The sequence below is a fragment of the Mobula birostris genome, unplaced genomic scaffold (genome assembly GCF_030028105.1).
Source record: "Mobula birostris isolate sMobBir1 unplaced genomic scaffold, sMobBir1.hap1 scaffold_1237, whole genome shotgun sequence".
NCBI lineage: Eukaryota > Metazoa > Chordata > Chondrichthyes > Myliobatiformes > Myliobatidae > Mobula > Mobula birostris.
This window is the reverse complement of record NW_027274278.1, coordinates 72,836-87,257: the sequence shown is the minus strand read 5'-3', so window position 1 is coordinate 87,257 and position 14,422 is coordinate 72,836. Positions and strand designations below refer to the sequence as shown.

General features: G+C 50.1%; 1 protein-coding gene across 1 annotated transcript in view; it reads left to right on the top strand.

Moving 5' to 3' along the window:
* The window catches only part of galnt14 (UDP-N-acetyl-alpha-D-galactosamine:polypeptide N-acetylgalactosaminyltransferase 14 (GalNAc-T14)), a gene marked incomplete at its 5' end in the record, with an annotated part of 48,379 nt that overhangs the window by 19,336 nt on the left and 14,621 nt on the right, over window positions 1–14,422 (top strand). The window contains 7 exons of the mRNA XM_072250029.1: window positions 51–118; window positions 2,003–2,068; window positions 2,896–3,017; window positions 4,295–4,382; window positions 8,012–8,096; window positions 8,877–8,980; window positions 14,123–14,249. Coding sequence (XP_072106130.1) covers window positions 51–118; window positions 2,003–2,068; window positions 2,896–3,017; window positions 4,295–4,382; window positions 8,012–8,096; window positions 8,877–8,980; window positions 14,123–14,249 — 660 coding nt within the window. The remainder of the gene's footprint in view (window positions 1–50; window positions 119–2,002; window positions 2,069–2,895; window positions 3,018–4,294; window positions 4,383–8,011; window positions 8,097–8,876; window positions 8,981–14,122; window positions 14,250–14,422) is intronic.

Genomic DNA, 14,422 nt, shown 5'->3' with positions numbered 1-14,422 from the left:
TGGTATTTTCGCTCTGATGAATGTGTCTCTGTGCTTTCTCTCTGTGACAGTGTGCTGAACCGGACTCCTGCCTATCTCATTCAGGAGATCATTCTAGTCGATGACTTCAGTGAGGATGGTGAGTACGGACAATGCCCCCTCCTTGTGCAGGGGATCCTTCTCTATTCCAGTGAATGCAGGACATCAGAACGTGCACAGAATTCAAACTAAAACCTACCCCCCCACAATTTTCCCCTTTTCAGGGCACAGTCTACCCACTGCCCACCAGCCTTGGGCAGCCTCCAGACAGCCAGTGGACACAATGTGCTAGGGACACCTGGGGACAGATGTACCTTCAGGAGAGGGGCAGTAGGCACACTATATGCCCACATCACGGAGGGGTTGTGTTGCTGGAAAACTGTCCCTAAATCAGATACACTTCTCCAAGATGTCTCTCTCTCATTGCCCCTGTGGGTGTGAGCTCAATAGGCAAAGGAATTGTTATTTAGGCAGAAGAGAAAGGATTGCTATTTCAATTAACTTGATGTTTGTTAAAGTATTGTTGTATAACTATCAAAGAAGTCTTGCCAGTTTACGAAGTAAATTCCTTAAGTGGTTTTCCACTGTGAACAGGTAGTCTGCAATTGTTGTCTTTAGTAAACTGTTCAGTTCTCTATATATGTTTTGTGTTTATTTTTCACACAAATTCCCCAACAGTTTGATTCAGTATCTCTAGTTTTTGGGTCATTACTTGTGAATTCGGTAAGTGCGGATTTCCATTCCCCGGACTGGCATAATGTGGGTGTACACTGAACAGAGGGGAGATGGGCTTCCAGTGCCTACACAGAACACAGAGCAGTACAGTACACGGACAGGCCCTGCAGCTGATCACGTTGTGCCAAACTAGTTAAACTAGTAATTGAACGTTTAACTAAACTAATCCTCTGCCTACACAAGGTCCATGTCCCTCCATTCTCTGCACAAGAGACTCTTAAATGCTTCTGTTGTATTTGTCTCCAACCTTCCTGACAGCACATTCCAGGCATCATCCACTCTCTCCCCAATGAAACTTATCCCATACGTCTCCCCTAAACTTGACCACCCCCTGCATTAAATGCATGCCCACTAGTATTCGACATTTCCAGCATGGTTGCATAGTCTCAGCAACGGTGGGGTGTGACATTGTGCAGAATGTGAGACCTCTACCTCAGGGCATTCTGTGGGGTAGACCGTCACTCCAACCCCCTCTCCTTCCCATGGTCTCTCCACATCTTCACCTTTGCTCTCCACATTCCTTCTCTTCTACTCTTCATCCACTTTCTCCCCCACCCACTCTCTCCCCACCCACACTCTCCCCACCCACACTCTCCCCACCCACTCTCTCCCTCACCCCACTCTCTCCCCACCCACTCTCTCCCCCTCCCCACTCTCTCCCCATCCTCTCTCCCCACCCCTCTCTCCCCACCCCTCTCTCCCCACCCCTCTCCCCCTCCCCACTCTCCCCACCCACTCTCCCCACCCACTCTCCCCATCCTCTCTCCCCACCCCTCTCTCCCCACCCCTCTCTCCCTCCCCTCTCCCCCTCCCCACTCTCCCCACCCCACTCTCTCCCCCACCCCACTCTCTCCCCACCCGTCTCTCCCCTCCCCACTCTCCCTACCCCACCACTCTCTCCCCCACCCCACTCTCTCCCCCACCCCACTCTCTCCCCACCAAAACTCTCTATCCTACCACACACTCTCTTTCCCCAAACCCACCCTCTCCCCTTGACCTCCCCCCTCTCCCCTCACCTCCCTCCCACTCTCCCCTCACCTCCTTCCTCTCTCCTCACCTCTCCCCCATTTGTTCTCCTCAGCCCCACTGTCCTCTCCCCCCCACACACACACACATTCTCACTCTTTGACGCAGATTAACATATAATGTTCTGCATTTCTCCTGGGGCTACCACACGTGTCCATGTGGAGGCCCAGGAGTGGGTGATGCGCAGTGAACTCTGACCCTTCACCTTCCATTTGGCCCACAGAGGCGGACTGCCAGCTGCTGACCAGACTGCCCAAGGTGAGGTGTGTGAGGAACCAGCGGCGGGAAGGTGAGTGGCTCCTGCAGGAAAAGCGGGCACTGTTGTGGGACTGCAAACTCTGCTTGAAGATGAGTAAGCCCATCTGTAGGCCTGTCTCCTCCAGCCAGGGACACTCCTGGGCCATCCCACACCCACTGAAGGTATCCTGAGCTGGGAAGCACTCTCCCCAGGGGACTGAGGCCTTTCCCACTGCTGTGTCAGTGAAGGTCTCATCTATTTGGCCATAGAAGGCATCACACACTGAGCCCTGGCACATTAAATGTGCTGGCACCAGGAAAGTGCCCTCACCTCCACTCACTCCTGTTCACTCAAGCACCTGGATGAGGCTGAAACAGGCCACATGTGCACAGGAAGATCCAACAGTGATGGAGCTGTTCTGCATTTCTCCATGTTCCCCCTGTTCCCCCTACCGCCATCTCTCAGGGGGTGGGTGGGAGGAGAGAAGTGGAGGGGGCGGGAGGGAGGGAGGGGCAGAGGGAAGAGAAAAGGTAGAAGGAAGGGGAGGAGGAAGAGGTGGCGAGTGTAGAAGGGAGGTCAGAGGGGTAAATGGTGCCATGTTAATGGGGCAAAGTGGGTAGATGGTTGTAGAGGGGAGGAGTGAGGGAGATAGGGTGGGAGTAGAGGGAAGATGGAGAGGAGAGAGGTGTGGATGTGGGAGAGAGTCGGGGTGAGGAGGACGGAGAGGACACGAGGGGATGATGCAGGAGGGGTGATGGGAGACAGGAGTGGAAGGGATAGGGGTGAGGGGAGGGGGGTTTGGAGGAGTGGTTGAGGATCTGGGGGAGGTGGGCAGGTTCACCCAGGTGGTCTCTGACAGTGCCCCCTTTTCCAACCAGGACTGATCCGGTCGCGGGTACGTGGGGCAGATGAGGCTAAGGCAGAGGTGCTGACCTTCCTGGACAGTCACTGTGAGGTGAACAAGGACTGGCTGCTGCCACTCCTACAGAGAACCAAAGAGGTGAGGTATGACCCAACACCCCCCTCCCCCTCCAAACTTCAATGCCGATCCCCAGTCCTAACTGCAGCCCAACTCTCCCACAATCACTGTCAGCCCACACCAAACCCACCTTCCCCCAGAACTGGGACAGGGATAGGTGGCCCTTATTGCCCAGTGTGCGGGAGGGGAGGGGGAGAGGGGAGAGGGGTGAGGGAGAGGGAGATCCTCCATCACCCAGAGAGTATGGGGGGGCAGAGAGAGAGAGAGCTCCACACTCAGAGAGTAGAGAGAGAGAGAGAGATCCCATCACCCAGACAGTAGAGACAGAGAGAGATCCCATCACCCAGACAGTGCTGGTGTGGAGATCCCACCAGTCAGAGGGTGCAAGGCAAGGCTCAATTCTCTCTACCCTGTTTCAATCGGAAAGGTGAGAGCAGGAATTAGACACATATATCACCTCTCAGTGGAGATGCTGTAACCCTGCACTATAGTTTACTGACCAAGACATTCCCCATTCTAAAAGACGACAGAGGGAACTGTTTCCAGACGTAACCAGTGGGTGATATGTGAGACACCCCTACAGTACGGTGGGGTCACATTCCCAGGAAACTGTCTGTCTTGCATTTTCTTGTGACAGATAACCACATCATTGGCACATTTGTCAGGAAACACAAGTCAGAAATGTCTGATTTCTGTCTCATTCTGTGTTAACTTTTCTCTGTTTTTTTTTTCCCATCACACAAATCCTGAGAGCAAATTTAAGATAAGACTAGCCTTTATTTATCGCACATAGATCAGGACCTACAGTGAAGTGTGTTGTCTGCATCAAATCAAATCAGTGAGGATCATGCTAGGCAGCCCGCAAGTGATGGTGCCAGCATAAAATGCCCATTCCTTACTGAACCTGCCCCTAACCATACACCTTTGGAATGTGGCAGAGCAGCAGAACATCTGCAGGAAACCCACGCGGTCACAGGGACAGCATACAAGCTCCTGATAGGAATCGGTGGTCTCTGGCGCTGGAATTGTGTTACACCAACTGCTGTGCTTCCGGTATTATTTGCATTTTTATTCTGTCGCTCAGAAAATCTGGGCAGTAACTTGTGACCTCTGTTCACTGAACGCCTGTAACACAGGGATTCAGCACTGCCACACTACTATTTAATATTTGTATACTTACTGAAATTCAGTTTTTTTCTCTATTTGCCATGTACCGCTGTGGCTAAGTTACCAGGTTTCACAACGTATGCCGGTGATGATGGACTGGATTCTGACTCTCTCGCTGTTTCCTGTGCCAGGACCCAACCTGTGTGCCCAGTCCCGTCATAGACATCATCAACATGGATACCTTTGCTTACGTGGCAGCTTCGTCCGACCTGAGGGGAGGTAGGACACGGAACCAAGCGCGCAGACTCCACAATAGTACCAGAAGATCTAGCAGCACGTTTCAGCCATCTGGCACATCAATAACCTTTCACCCCTTTACCAATCAAGGACCTACCAATCTCTACCTTGAATGCAACCAATGATTTCACATCCACGGTCCTCAGTGGCAGCAAATCCCACAGAGGCACCACATTCTAGATCAGGGGTTGCCAACCTTCCTTACCATTAACCAAGGGGTCCATCGTGAAGGTAAACCCAAAGGGTTTCTACAAGTATATTAAGAGTAAAAGGACAGTAAGGGACAAAATTGGTCCCCTAGAAGATCAGAATGGTCGTCTGTGTGGGGGAGATCTTAAACAGTTTTTTTGCATCAGTATATACTCAGGCAACTGGCATAGCGTATATGGAAGGAAGGGAAACAAGCAGTAGTGTCATGGAACATATAGAGATTAAAGAGGAAGAGGTGCTTGCTGCCTTGCAGCGAATAAAGGTAGATAAATCCCCCGGTCATGACATGATATTTCCTCAGACCTTGAGGGAGACTAGTGTAGAAATTGCAGGAGCCCTGGCAGAAATATTTAAATGTACTTAGCCATGGGTGCAGTGCCGGAGGATTGGAGGGGAGCTCTTGTTGTTCTGTTGTTTAAAAAAGGCTCCAAAAGTAAACCAGGTAATTACAGGCCGGTGAGCCTGACATCAATAGTAGGTAAATTATTGGAAGGTGTTCTGAGAGATCGGATATACAAGTATTTGGATAGCCAAGGGCTGATTAAGGATAGTCAGCATGGCTTTGTGTGTGGTAGATTGTGTTTAACGAACCTTGTAGAGTTTTTTTGAGGAGGTTACCAAGAAAGTAGATGAAGGAAAGGCTGTGGATGTTGTCTACATGGACTTTAGGAAGGCCTTTCACAAGGTCCCACATGGGAGGTTAGTTCAGAAGGTTCAGACACTAGGTATCCATGGAGAGGTTGTAAACTGGATTCAAAATTGGCTGTGTGGGAGAAGACAGAGATGTGGTAGTGGATGATTGTTTCTCAGACTGGAGGCCTGTGACTAGTGGTTAGGGTTGCCAACTTTCTCACACCCAAATAAGGGACAAAAGTAGCAGTCAAATACGGGACATTTATGTTTACCCTGAGAAAGACTACCATGATCATGAAGCCTTGCGCGGGCACCTGTGTGCGCATGCGTGTACGTGCTGATTTTTTTCTACAAATCGGCTTTGGCTTAATCTTCCCGATTCTGCTTTTACTATATGTTAGTGTTATTTTAGGTTTATGTGTTATTTGGTATAATTTGGTAGGTTATTTTTTGGGTCTGGAAATGCCCCAAAATTTTTCCCATATACATTAATAGTAATTGCTTCTTCGCTTTACACTATTTCAGCTTACGAATGGTTTCATAGGAATACTGTACCTTAGCGGGGGAAATATGGGACAAGGGCAGTCCAGTATGGGACAAATCAATTTAGCCCAATATACAGGATGTCCAGGCTAATACGGGACAGTTGGCAACCCTACTAGTGGTGTGCCTCACGGATCTGTGCTGGGACCATTGTTGTTTGTTGTCTATATCAATGATCTAGATGATAATGTGGTAAATTGGATCAGCAGGTTTGCTGATGACACTAAGATTGAAGGATTTGTGGACAGCAAGGAAGGCTTTCAAAACTTGCAGAGGGATCTGGACCAACTGGAAAAATGGGCCAGAAAATGGCAGATGGAAGTTAATGCAGACAAGTGTGAGGTGTTGCATTTTGGAAGGACAAATCAAGGTAGGACATACACATTAAATGGTAGGGCACTGAGGAGTGCCGAGGAACAAAGGGACCTGGGAGTTCAGATACATAATTCCCTGAAAGTGGCGTCACAGGTAGACAGGGTTGTTAAGGCAGCTTTTGGCACCTTGGCGTTCATAAATCGAAGTATTGAGTATAGGAGTTGGGATGTTATGGTGAGGTTGTATAAGACATTGGTGAGGCCAAATTTGGAGTATTGTGTACAGTTCTGGTCACCTAACTATAGGAAGGATATCAGTAAGATTGAAAGATTGCAGAGAAGATTTACTAGGATGTTGCTGGGTCTTCAGGAGTTGAGTTATAGGAAAAGATTGAACAGGGTTAGGACTTTATTCCTTGGAGCGCAGAAGAATGAGGGGGAATTTGATAGAGGTTTACAAAATTATGAGGGGTACAGACAGAGTAAATGTGAGTAGGCTCTTTCCACTTCAATTAGGAGAGATAAATACGAGAGGACATGGCCTTAGGGTGAAAGGGGAAAGGTTTAGTGGGGGACATTGGGGGAACTTCTTCACTCAGAGAGTGGTGGGAGTGTGGAACGAGCTGCCATCTGACGTGGTAAATGCGGGCTCACTCTTAAGTTTTAAGATTACGTTGGATAGATACATGGATGGGAGAGGTCTGGAGGTTATAGACTGGGTGCAGGTCAATGGGACCAGCAGAATAAAGTTTCAGCACAGACTATAAGGGCTGAATGGCCTGTTTTCTGTGCTGTCGTGTTCTATGGTTCTATGGTTGGGAACCCCTGGTCTAGCTGAAGAAATATCTCCTCATCTTAGTTTTGAAGGGAGAGCCATTTGTTCTAAGGCTGTGCCTTCAGATCCCAGACGCTCATACCAATAGAGGTATCCACTCTGTCCAGTTTTCCAGCAGCCAGCAGGTTTCAATCATACCCACCATAATCCTTGTGAGCTCCATGGAACACAGGTCCAGAGACAGCAAACACTTCCCATACGTTAAACCCTTTCATTCCTGGGATCATCCTTCTGAACTTCCTCTGTTCCCTCTTTGGGGTCAGTTTGTCCTTCCTTAAATATGGGGCCCAAAATTGCTCACAATATTCCAAATGTGATCTGAGCAATGCCATCCAAGTTCTCATAGTACACGCTTGCCTTATGTTCTAGTCCTCACGAACTGAATGTTAAGGTGTGTGTGGGGTCTGGAGAGACACGGCCAGAAAAGGCGGGCTATGGGCAGGTTAGTGGTGATATTTAAAGGCAGATTTTGGGGTAACCACTAACTTGCGAGGAGGTAGGGCAGACGTGGATAAGGGTAGAGGTGAGAGGAAGCCTTGGGGGTGAGGGGAGTGTGGGGAATGAAGGTAGAATGGGCCTGAGGTTTCATTGGGACAGTCTCGGTTCATGCTCAGGGTGAATGACAGGGAAGTAACGTGTAAGGGAGATGCAAGAAAGTGACCTGAGGAAATATGAGCTGGAGGAGGCTACTCAGCCCCTCAGGTCAGCCCCCTCCGGTCAATAATTGGCCACTGCAGATTGTCCCACGTGCGTGGGTGAGGGGTGGAACCGGAGGGAGTGGATGGGAATGTGGGAGGAATAAAATGGGAATATTGATGGATGGTTGATGGTCAGCATGAACTTGATGGGCTGAAGGGCCTGGGTTTCTGTCCTGTGTGATTGTTTTGCGTTTGGAGGGAGGAAAGCATGAGTGGGAGATCTGGTGAGGCTGCTGATACGAGGAGCGGTCCGGTCTGAGTGCTGGCGGGGGTGGGGGGTGGGGGAGGAGTGAAGAAATGTGGGTGTGGAGGGGAGGGAAATCACTGAGCGCAGACCATCCCAGCTGGTCACCGACCCTGACTGCTGTCTCTCCCCAGGCTTCGACTGGAATCTGAGCTTCAAGTGGGAGCAACTGAGCCCTGAGGTCAAGGCACAGAGAGTGGACCCCATCGCTCCCATCCGGTGAGGAATTTGGTGAGATTATCCCTGCAGGGGAGGGGTTGGCGATTACAGGGACACAGTGGGGGTGGGGGGCAATGATCAGGATACTGGGAGGGCAGCCAGTGATTGGGGCACTGGGGGTGGAGCCAGTGATTGGGGCACTGGGGGCGGAGTCAGTGATGGGGGGCACAGGGGGTGGAGCCAGTGATAAGGGCACTGGGGTGGAGCCAGTGGTCAGGGCACTGGGGAGTGGAGCCAGTGATCAGGGCACTGGGGGTGGAGCCAGTGATCAGGGCACTGGGGGCGGAGTCAGTGATGGGGGGCACAGGGGGTGGAGCCAGTGATCAGGGCACTGGGGTGGAGCCACTGATCAGGGCACTGGGGTGGAGCCATTGGTCAGGGCACTGGGGAGTGGAGCCAGTGATCGGGGCACTGGGGTGGAGCCAGTGACCAGGGAACTGGGGGTTGGAGCCAGTGATCAGGGCACTGGGGGTGGAGCCAGTGACCAGGGAACTGGGGAGTGGAGCCAGTGATCAGGGCACTGGGGAGTGGAGCCAGTGGTCGGGGCACTGGGGAGTGGAGCCAGTGATCGAGGCACTGGGGCAGAGCCATGCCCTTTCCTCACTGCTCTGGTAGAGAGCCACTGTGTTGTCCTGGTCACTAACTCTCCCCATCTAGTGCACCAGTCACTGGTTCTTCACATCCAGGGTCCCGTTCACTGGCTCCACTGCCCCACTGCCCCACTGTCCTGGGTCTCAGTTTGAATGAGACAGTTGTCCCTGATGTCCCACTTCTCTGTAGGACTCCCATCATCGCCGGAGGTCTCTTTGTCATCAACAAGGCCTGGTTCAACCACCTGGGGAAGTACGACACTGTCATGGACATCTGGGGCGGAGAGAACTTTGGTGAGAGAGTCGGGGCAGGGACACTGGTGGGGGGGGGGAGCTGGCTAATCTCACTGGAGCTCTTCAGGCACCCTCAGAATTAACTAGCATGGGTACAAATGATCACTCTGTTCTTGGCAGGAGGGGCGTATGGGGGTGGGAAGAGCAGTAGCACAGAGCGGCATTGAGCAGAGCCGCTGACTTACAGCACCAGAGACCCGGGTTCAATTCCGACCTCCAATGCTGTCTCTGTGGAGTTTGCACGATCTCTCTACGACTGTGAGTTTTTCCTGGGTGTTCCAGTTTCCTCCCACATTCAAGAGGCTTGTGGGTTGGTGGGTTAATTGATAGCTATAAAACTCCCCCGGTGTGGGTGAGGGGTAGATTCTGGGGAGAATAAAATGGGATGGTATGGATGATTTAGCGGGCCAAAGGCCTATTTTGGGGTTGTTAAATTCTATGACCTTTTTACCTTATTATTAATAGGAATTTATTCTTTGGAAAATAATTCCTTGGATCTTCCAGAGGTATTTTTATCATGGTGGGCCGGGATAAGGTGAATAAACAGAGTCTTTTCCCCAGGATTTAAGGTGAGAGGGGAAAGACTGAACAGGAATCCGAGAAGCGACCTTTCACACAGAGGGTGGAAGGATAGCGAGCAAGCTGCCCAAGGAAGTGGTTGAGGCAGGTACACAATCAACATTTAAACGACACTTGGGCTGCTATCTGGACAGGGAAAGGTTTAGAGGGTCATGGGCAAATGGGACGAACTTAGATGAGAATCTCGTTCGGCCTGAACCAGTTGGGTCAAGGAGCCCGTATCTGTATAGTGTGACCTCTTCACAGCAGAGAAATTGGTGAGAGCTTCATCAATAACCACTGTTGTTGATCATGTGGAATCACATTTACCGACTTAAAATAGGCTTGAGCATCTTCCATTGCAAGTCTTTCCAATATCGCTGAGAACTTAAGGTAGTCATTATGTTCTCAGTAGGCATAATTCAAGTTTATAACAAAGACAATGTTTGAAATACACCTTAAGTCTCAAGCCCCTGAACGTGTTTCCCGTGTTTTCTAAATTTTTTGGAGGAACTCACAGATTCTTCTGCTTCCTGTGAGGTTCTGAGTCCTAGCTGAGTGGTGGCTGGTGCACGACCCATTTAGACATAAACACCGTCCACCCAGAGCGGGAGTGAGTGATGAAGCTGGAATTCCTTGGGAAGCTTGTTCCCTAGGACAATGGTAGCTTTCACAAGCTGGCAGGGGTTCTGAGTGAAATCAGGAAGTGGTCCTTTGTTTGGAAGAGAGGATCAGACCTGTGCGGTGTCACTTCCCAGGCTTTTTGATATGCCAGCTCAGAAATAAAATCAGTGTTGGGTTTATTGTGATCAGTTCAGGTATGTGTATGCATAGCTGCAATGAAAAGCTTACTTGGGGCAGTGCCACAGGTACATAACATCAGATAAAAGCATCAATTAACCATATAAATAATGCAAAATCATACAGGTAAGAATACAATTAGAAGAATAAAAAGTCCATTGTAGTGTAAAGTGGTCCGAGTGTTGCTAATCTGCAGTGATTGGGGTGTTATTGATTGAATGGCTGAAGGGAGGTAGCTGTTCCTGAAGCTGGTGATGTGGGACCAGGCTTCTGTGCCTCCTGCCCGGAGGTAGCTGTGAGAATATGACTCGGCCCAGACAGTGGAGATCTTCGATGATGGACGTTTTGTTCCCATCCTCATGTTGACACCACTAATGGTGGGGAAGGATGCGTAGGACTGAGCCCACACCCCTCTGCAGCTTCTTGCATTCCTGCGCATTCAAGATGCTGTACCAAACACATAAGAATACTTTCACAGTACAGCTGTAGAAGTTTGTTAAGAGTGTTTGGCGACAAGCTTAACCTCCTTCATCTTCTAAGAAAGCAAAGGCACTGCCAGGGCTTCCTGGTGAAGAAGCCCTTTGGCAATGTACCTGAATCCATTGGGAGGGCCACCGAGGTCACATGTGACAGCAGACTCCAGAACCAGGCACTCTCTTTGCCAAGGGATCACCACATGGACAGACAGAAAGAGTCAAGGATGTTTTCAAACATTCCCACTGACTCCTGCAAATACCCAGAGCAAGAGTCCAAGAAGGACCAGGATGATGAGATGGTGCTGAGAACTTTGAGGCTGTGTATCGCCAGCAGACACAGGGCGGGTCCAAGTGGCAGAAACATAGAAAACCTACAGCACAATACAGGCCCTTCGGCCCACAAAATTGTGCCGAACATGTCCCTACCTTAGAAATTACTAGGCTTACCCATAGCCCTCTATTTTTCTAAGCTCTATGTACCTATCCAAAAGTCTCTTAAAAGACCCTATCATGTCCGCCTCCACCACCATTGCCAGCAGCCCATTCCACGCACTCACCACTCTCTGAGTATAAAATTTACCCCTGACATCTCTGTACCTACTCCCCAGCACCTTAAACCTGTGTCCTCTTGTGGCAACCATTTCAGCCCTGGGAAAAAGCCTCTGACTATCCACATGATCAATGCCTCCTTCACAGTGCACGACCTTCACAAACGCCTCCTTCCCCGTCCCACCACCATTCACCTCAGAGTGGAAGGAAGTCACCCTCGATTCTGAAGATCTGCCTGAGCAAGGGAGGACGTGCCCCATGTCTTCCAAGCTGAGAATAGACAGAAAGTCTCCCTGTGGAAACCTGGGAGGGGTCCAGGGTTTGGGACATGCTGCCGAAACAGCCTGGGAGACGGAGGGAAGTGTCGGCTTTCCTTCTGTGCTTCACCATGGAGTTCCCCCATGAGGGAAGGGTTCATTTTGATAGAAGCAGTTCCAGTATGGTTCACCAGATCAGTTCCTGGGCTGGAGCGGTTGCATGAGGAGGCAAGGTCGGGAGCTTGGGTTCTCATACCAGGGAGGGGGAGGAGAAGGAGTGCTGATCTTTAAGGAGGTTCTGGGTGGGGGGTGTTGAGTGGGGACTCCATGAATGGGTCATCCAGCAACAGTGAGCACAGTTGAAGACATCTGTGTCCATTCAACACAGAGTGAAGAAGCAATTTCTGGAATCCCTGAGCACGGGGTTGTGGAGGCACTTAATATGCCAGACAATAGGGTGTGGAGTGATGTAGAACCAACTGAGATCAGATTGGTCGTGAGGCCTATTTAAGGTTTACAGCATGACAGAGAACTATGGGGAAGTGAGCAGGGGAATGCCAGGTGGAATTTAACTGTGACAAGCGTGAGGTGATGCACTTGAGATGTTGAGACAGGGCAGGACTCGCACAGTAAATGACAGGGCCCTGTGAACTGCTGTAGACCAGGGAGACCGAGGGTACAACTACTTAGTTCTCTGAAAGTGCAAGGGTCAAAGTCAAGTCAAAAAGAAAGTTGAAGTAAATTTATTATCAGTGTACATTTATGTCACCGTTTACAGGCAACTTTGAGATTCATTCCTCTGCAGACATTTACAGGAAAATAAAGAAATTTAATGAATTTATGATAAACTGTACATGAAGACTGACAAACAACCAGTGTGAGAAAGAAGACAAATTGTACAAAAAGTACTTTGAACATGAGTGGTAAAGAGTCCTTGAAATTGAGTCTAGTTTGTGGAAATAGTTCAGAGTTACGGTGAGTGAGGTTATCCACGCCGGTCCAGAAGCCACATGGTTGACGTGTATGAACTGTTCCAGAACCAAAGGCTGCTGTACCTCCTGACTGATGGTGGTGGTGAGAGGAGAGCTTAGCCTGGATGTGCTCGGTGGTGGGAGGGCTTTGTCTGTGATGGTCTGGACCGTGTCCACCTCTTTCTGTAGACTTTTCCATTCCTGGGAATTGCTGCTTCATGCCAGACTGTGATGCAGCCAGTTAGGATACTCTTCACTGTGTATCTGTAGAAGTTTTTCAAAGTTTTTGGTGACATGCCTAACCTACACAAACTTCTAAGAAAGTAGAGGCACTGTTGCACCGCCTTTGTGACGGGACGGCACTTACGCACTGGTCCCAGGACAGATCCTGTTATGATAACGCCAAGGAATTGAAAGTTACTGACTCTCTGCACCTCTCAAGCCCTCATGAGGACTGGCTCATGGACCTCGGGTTTCTTCCTCCTGAAGTCAATAATCAGCTCCTTGGTTTTGCTGATGCTGGTGGAGAGGTTGTTGTTGTGGCACCAGTCAACCAGCTTTCCAGTCTCCCTCCAATACGCTGACTCACCACAATCTGCGATTCAGCCAATGAAACTGGCGTTGTCAGCAGACTTAAATACCCCATTGGAGCTGTACTTGGCCATACGTCCATGGGTATAAAGCAAGTAGAGCAGGGGGCTAGGCACGCAGCTGTGTGATGGCCCTGTGCTCATGGTGATTGTGTAGGAGATGTTTTTGCCACTATGTACTGAATGGGGTCTACAAGTGAGGAACTTGAGGTTTCAGTTGCAGAGGGAGGTAACAAGGCCCAGGTCTTGGAGTCTGGTGATTGGTTTCAAGGGGATATTAGTGTTGAATGTCAATGAAGAGCATCCTGATCTATGCAACTTCATCCAGGTGCTCCAGAGCTGAGGGAAGGGCCAATGAAATTGCATCTGCTGTAGAAAAGATGTTAAAGAGGGTGGTAAAGAAGGTACTCGATCAAAATATTGAGTACAGGAATAGGGACATTCATACAAGTCACTGGTGAGATAATATTGTATACAGTCTTGGTCTGGGATTTTTGCCTTGGAGTACAGGAGGCTGCGGTACATGCAACCACGAGGGGTGTAGATAATGAAGATGGTCAGGGTAGGGTAGTCTCAAGCTAGAGGTCGTAGGTCTAAGGTGAGCGGGAAAAGATTTAAAGGGAACCTGAGCAGTTCTTCAGCATAAAGGGTGATGGGGATGTGAAATGAGCTGCCGGTACAGACAGGTACCCAGACACGTACAAGGATGGGAAATGCTGAGAAGGGTATGGGTCAAAAGTGGGAAAATAGACGAGCTCAGGTGGAAATCCTGGTCAGTGTGGACTGGTTGGGCCGTAAGGCCTCTTTCTGTGCTGTATGATGCTGCGATTAAACCCTCACGAGTAGGGTCGGTCGCCCACGGAGACACGGTGACCAGAGGGATGGGGAAGGAGAGCTGGTGGCCTGAGTGGCCAGTCTATCATGCTGTGTCCTTTTGCAGAGATCTCCTTCCGGGTCTGGATGTGTGGGGGCTCGCTTGAGATTATCCCCTGCAGCCGAGTGGGACACGTTTTCCGCAAGAGGCACCCCTACGTCTTCCCGGAGGGAAATGCCAACACCTACATCAAGTGCGTGTGTCAGTCCGGGGTTGGGAGTCAGAGCAGGGTCAGAGTGGGAATGGGGGAATTGGAGATCAGAGTAGGGGCAGGGTTCGGGGGTCAGAATGGGATGGAGATAAGAGTGGGGTCCACATCAGACTGGGAACAGTTGGGGGTGGGGATTTCAAATGGGGATGTGGAAG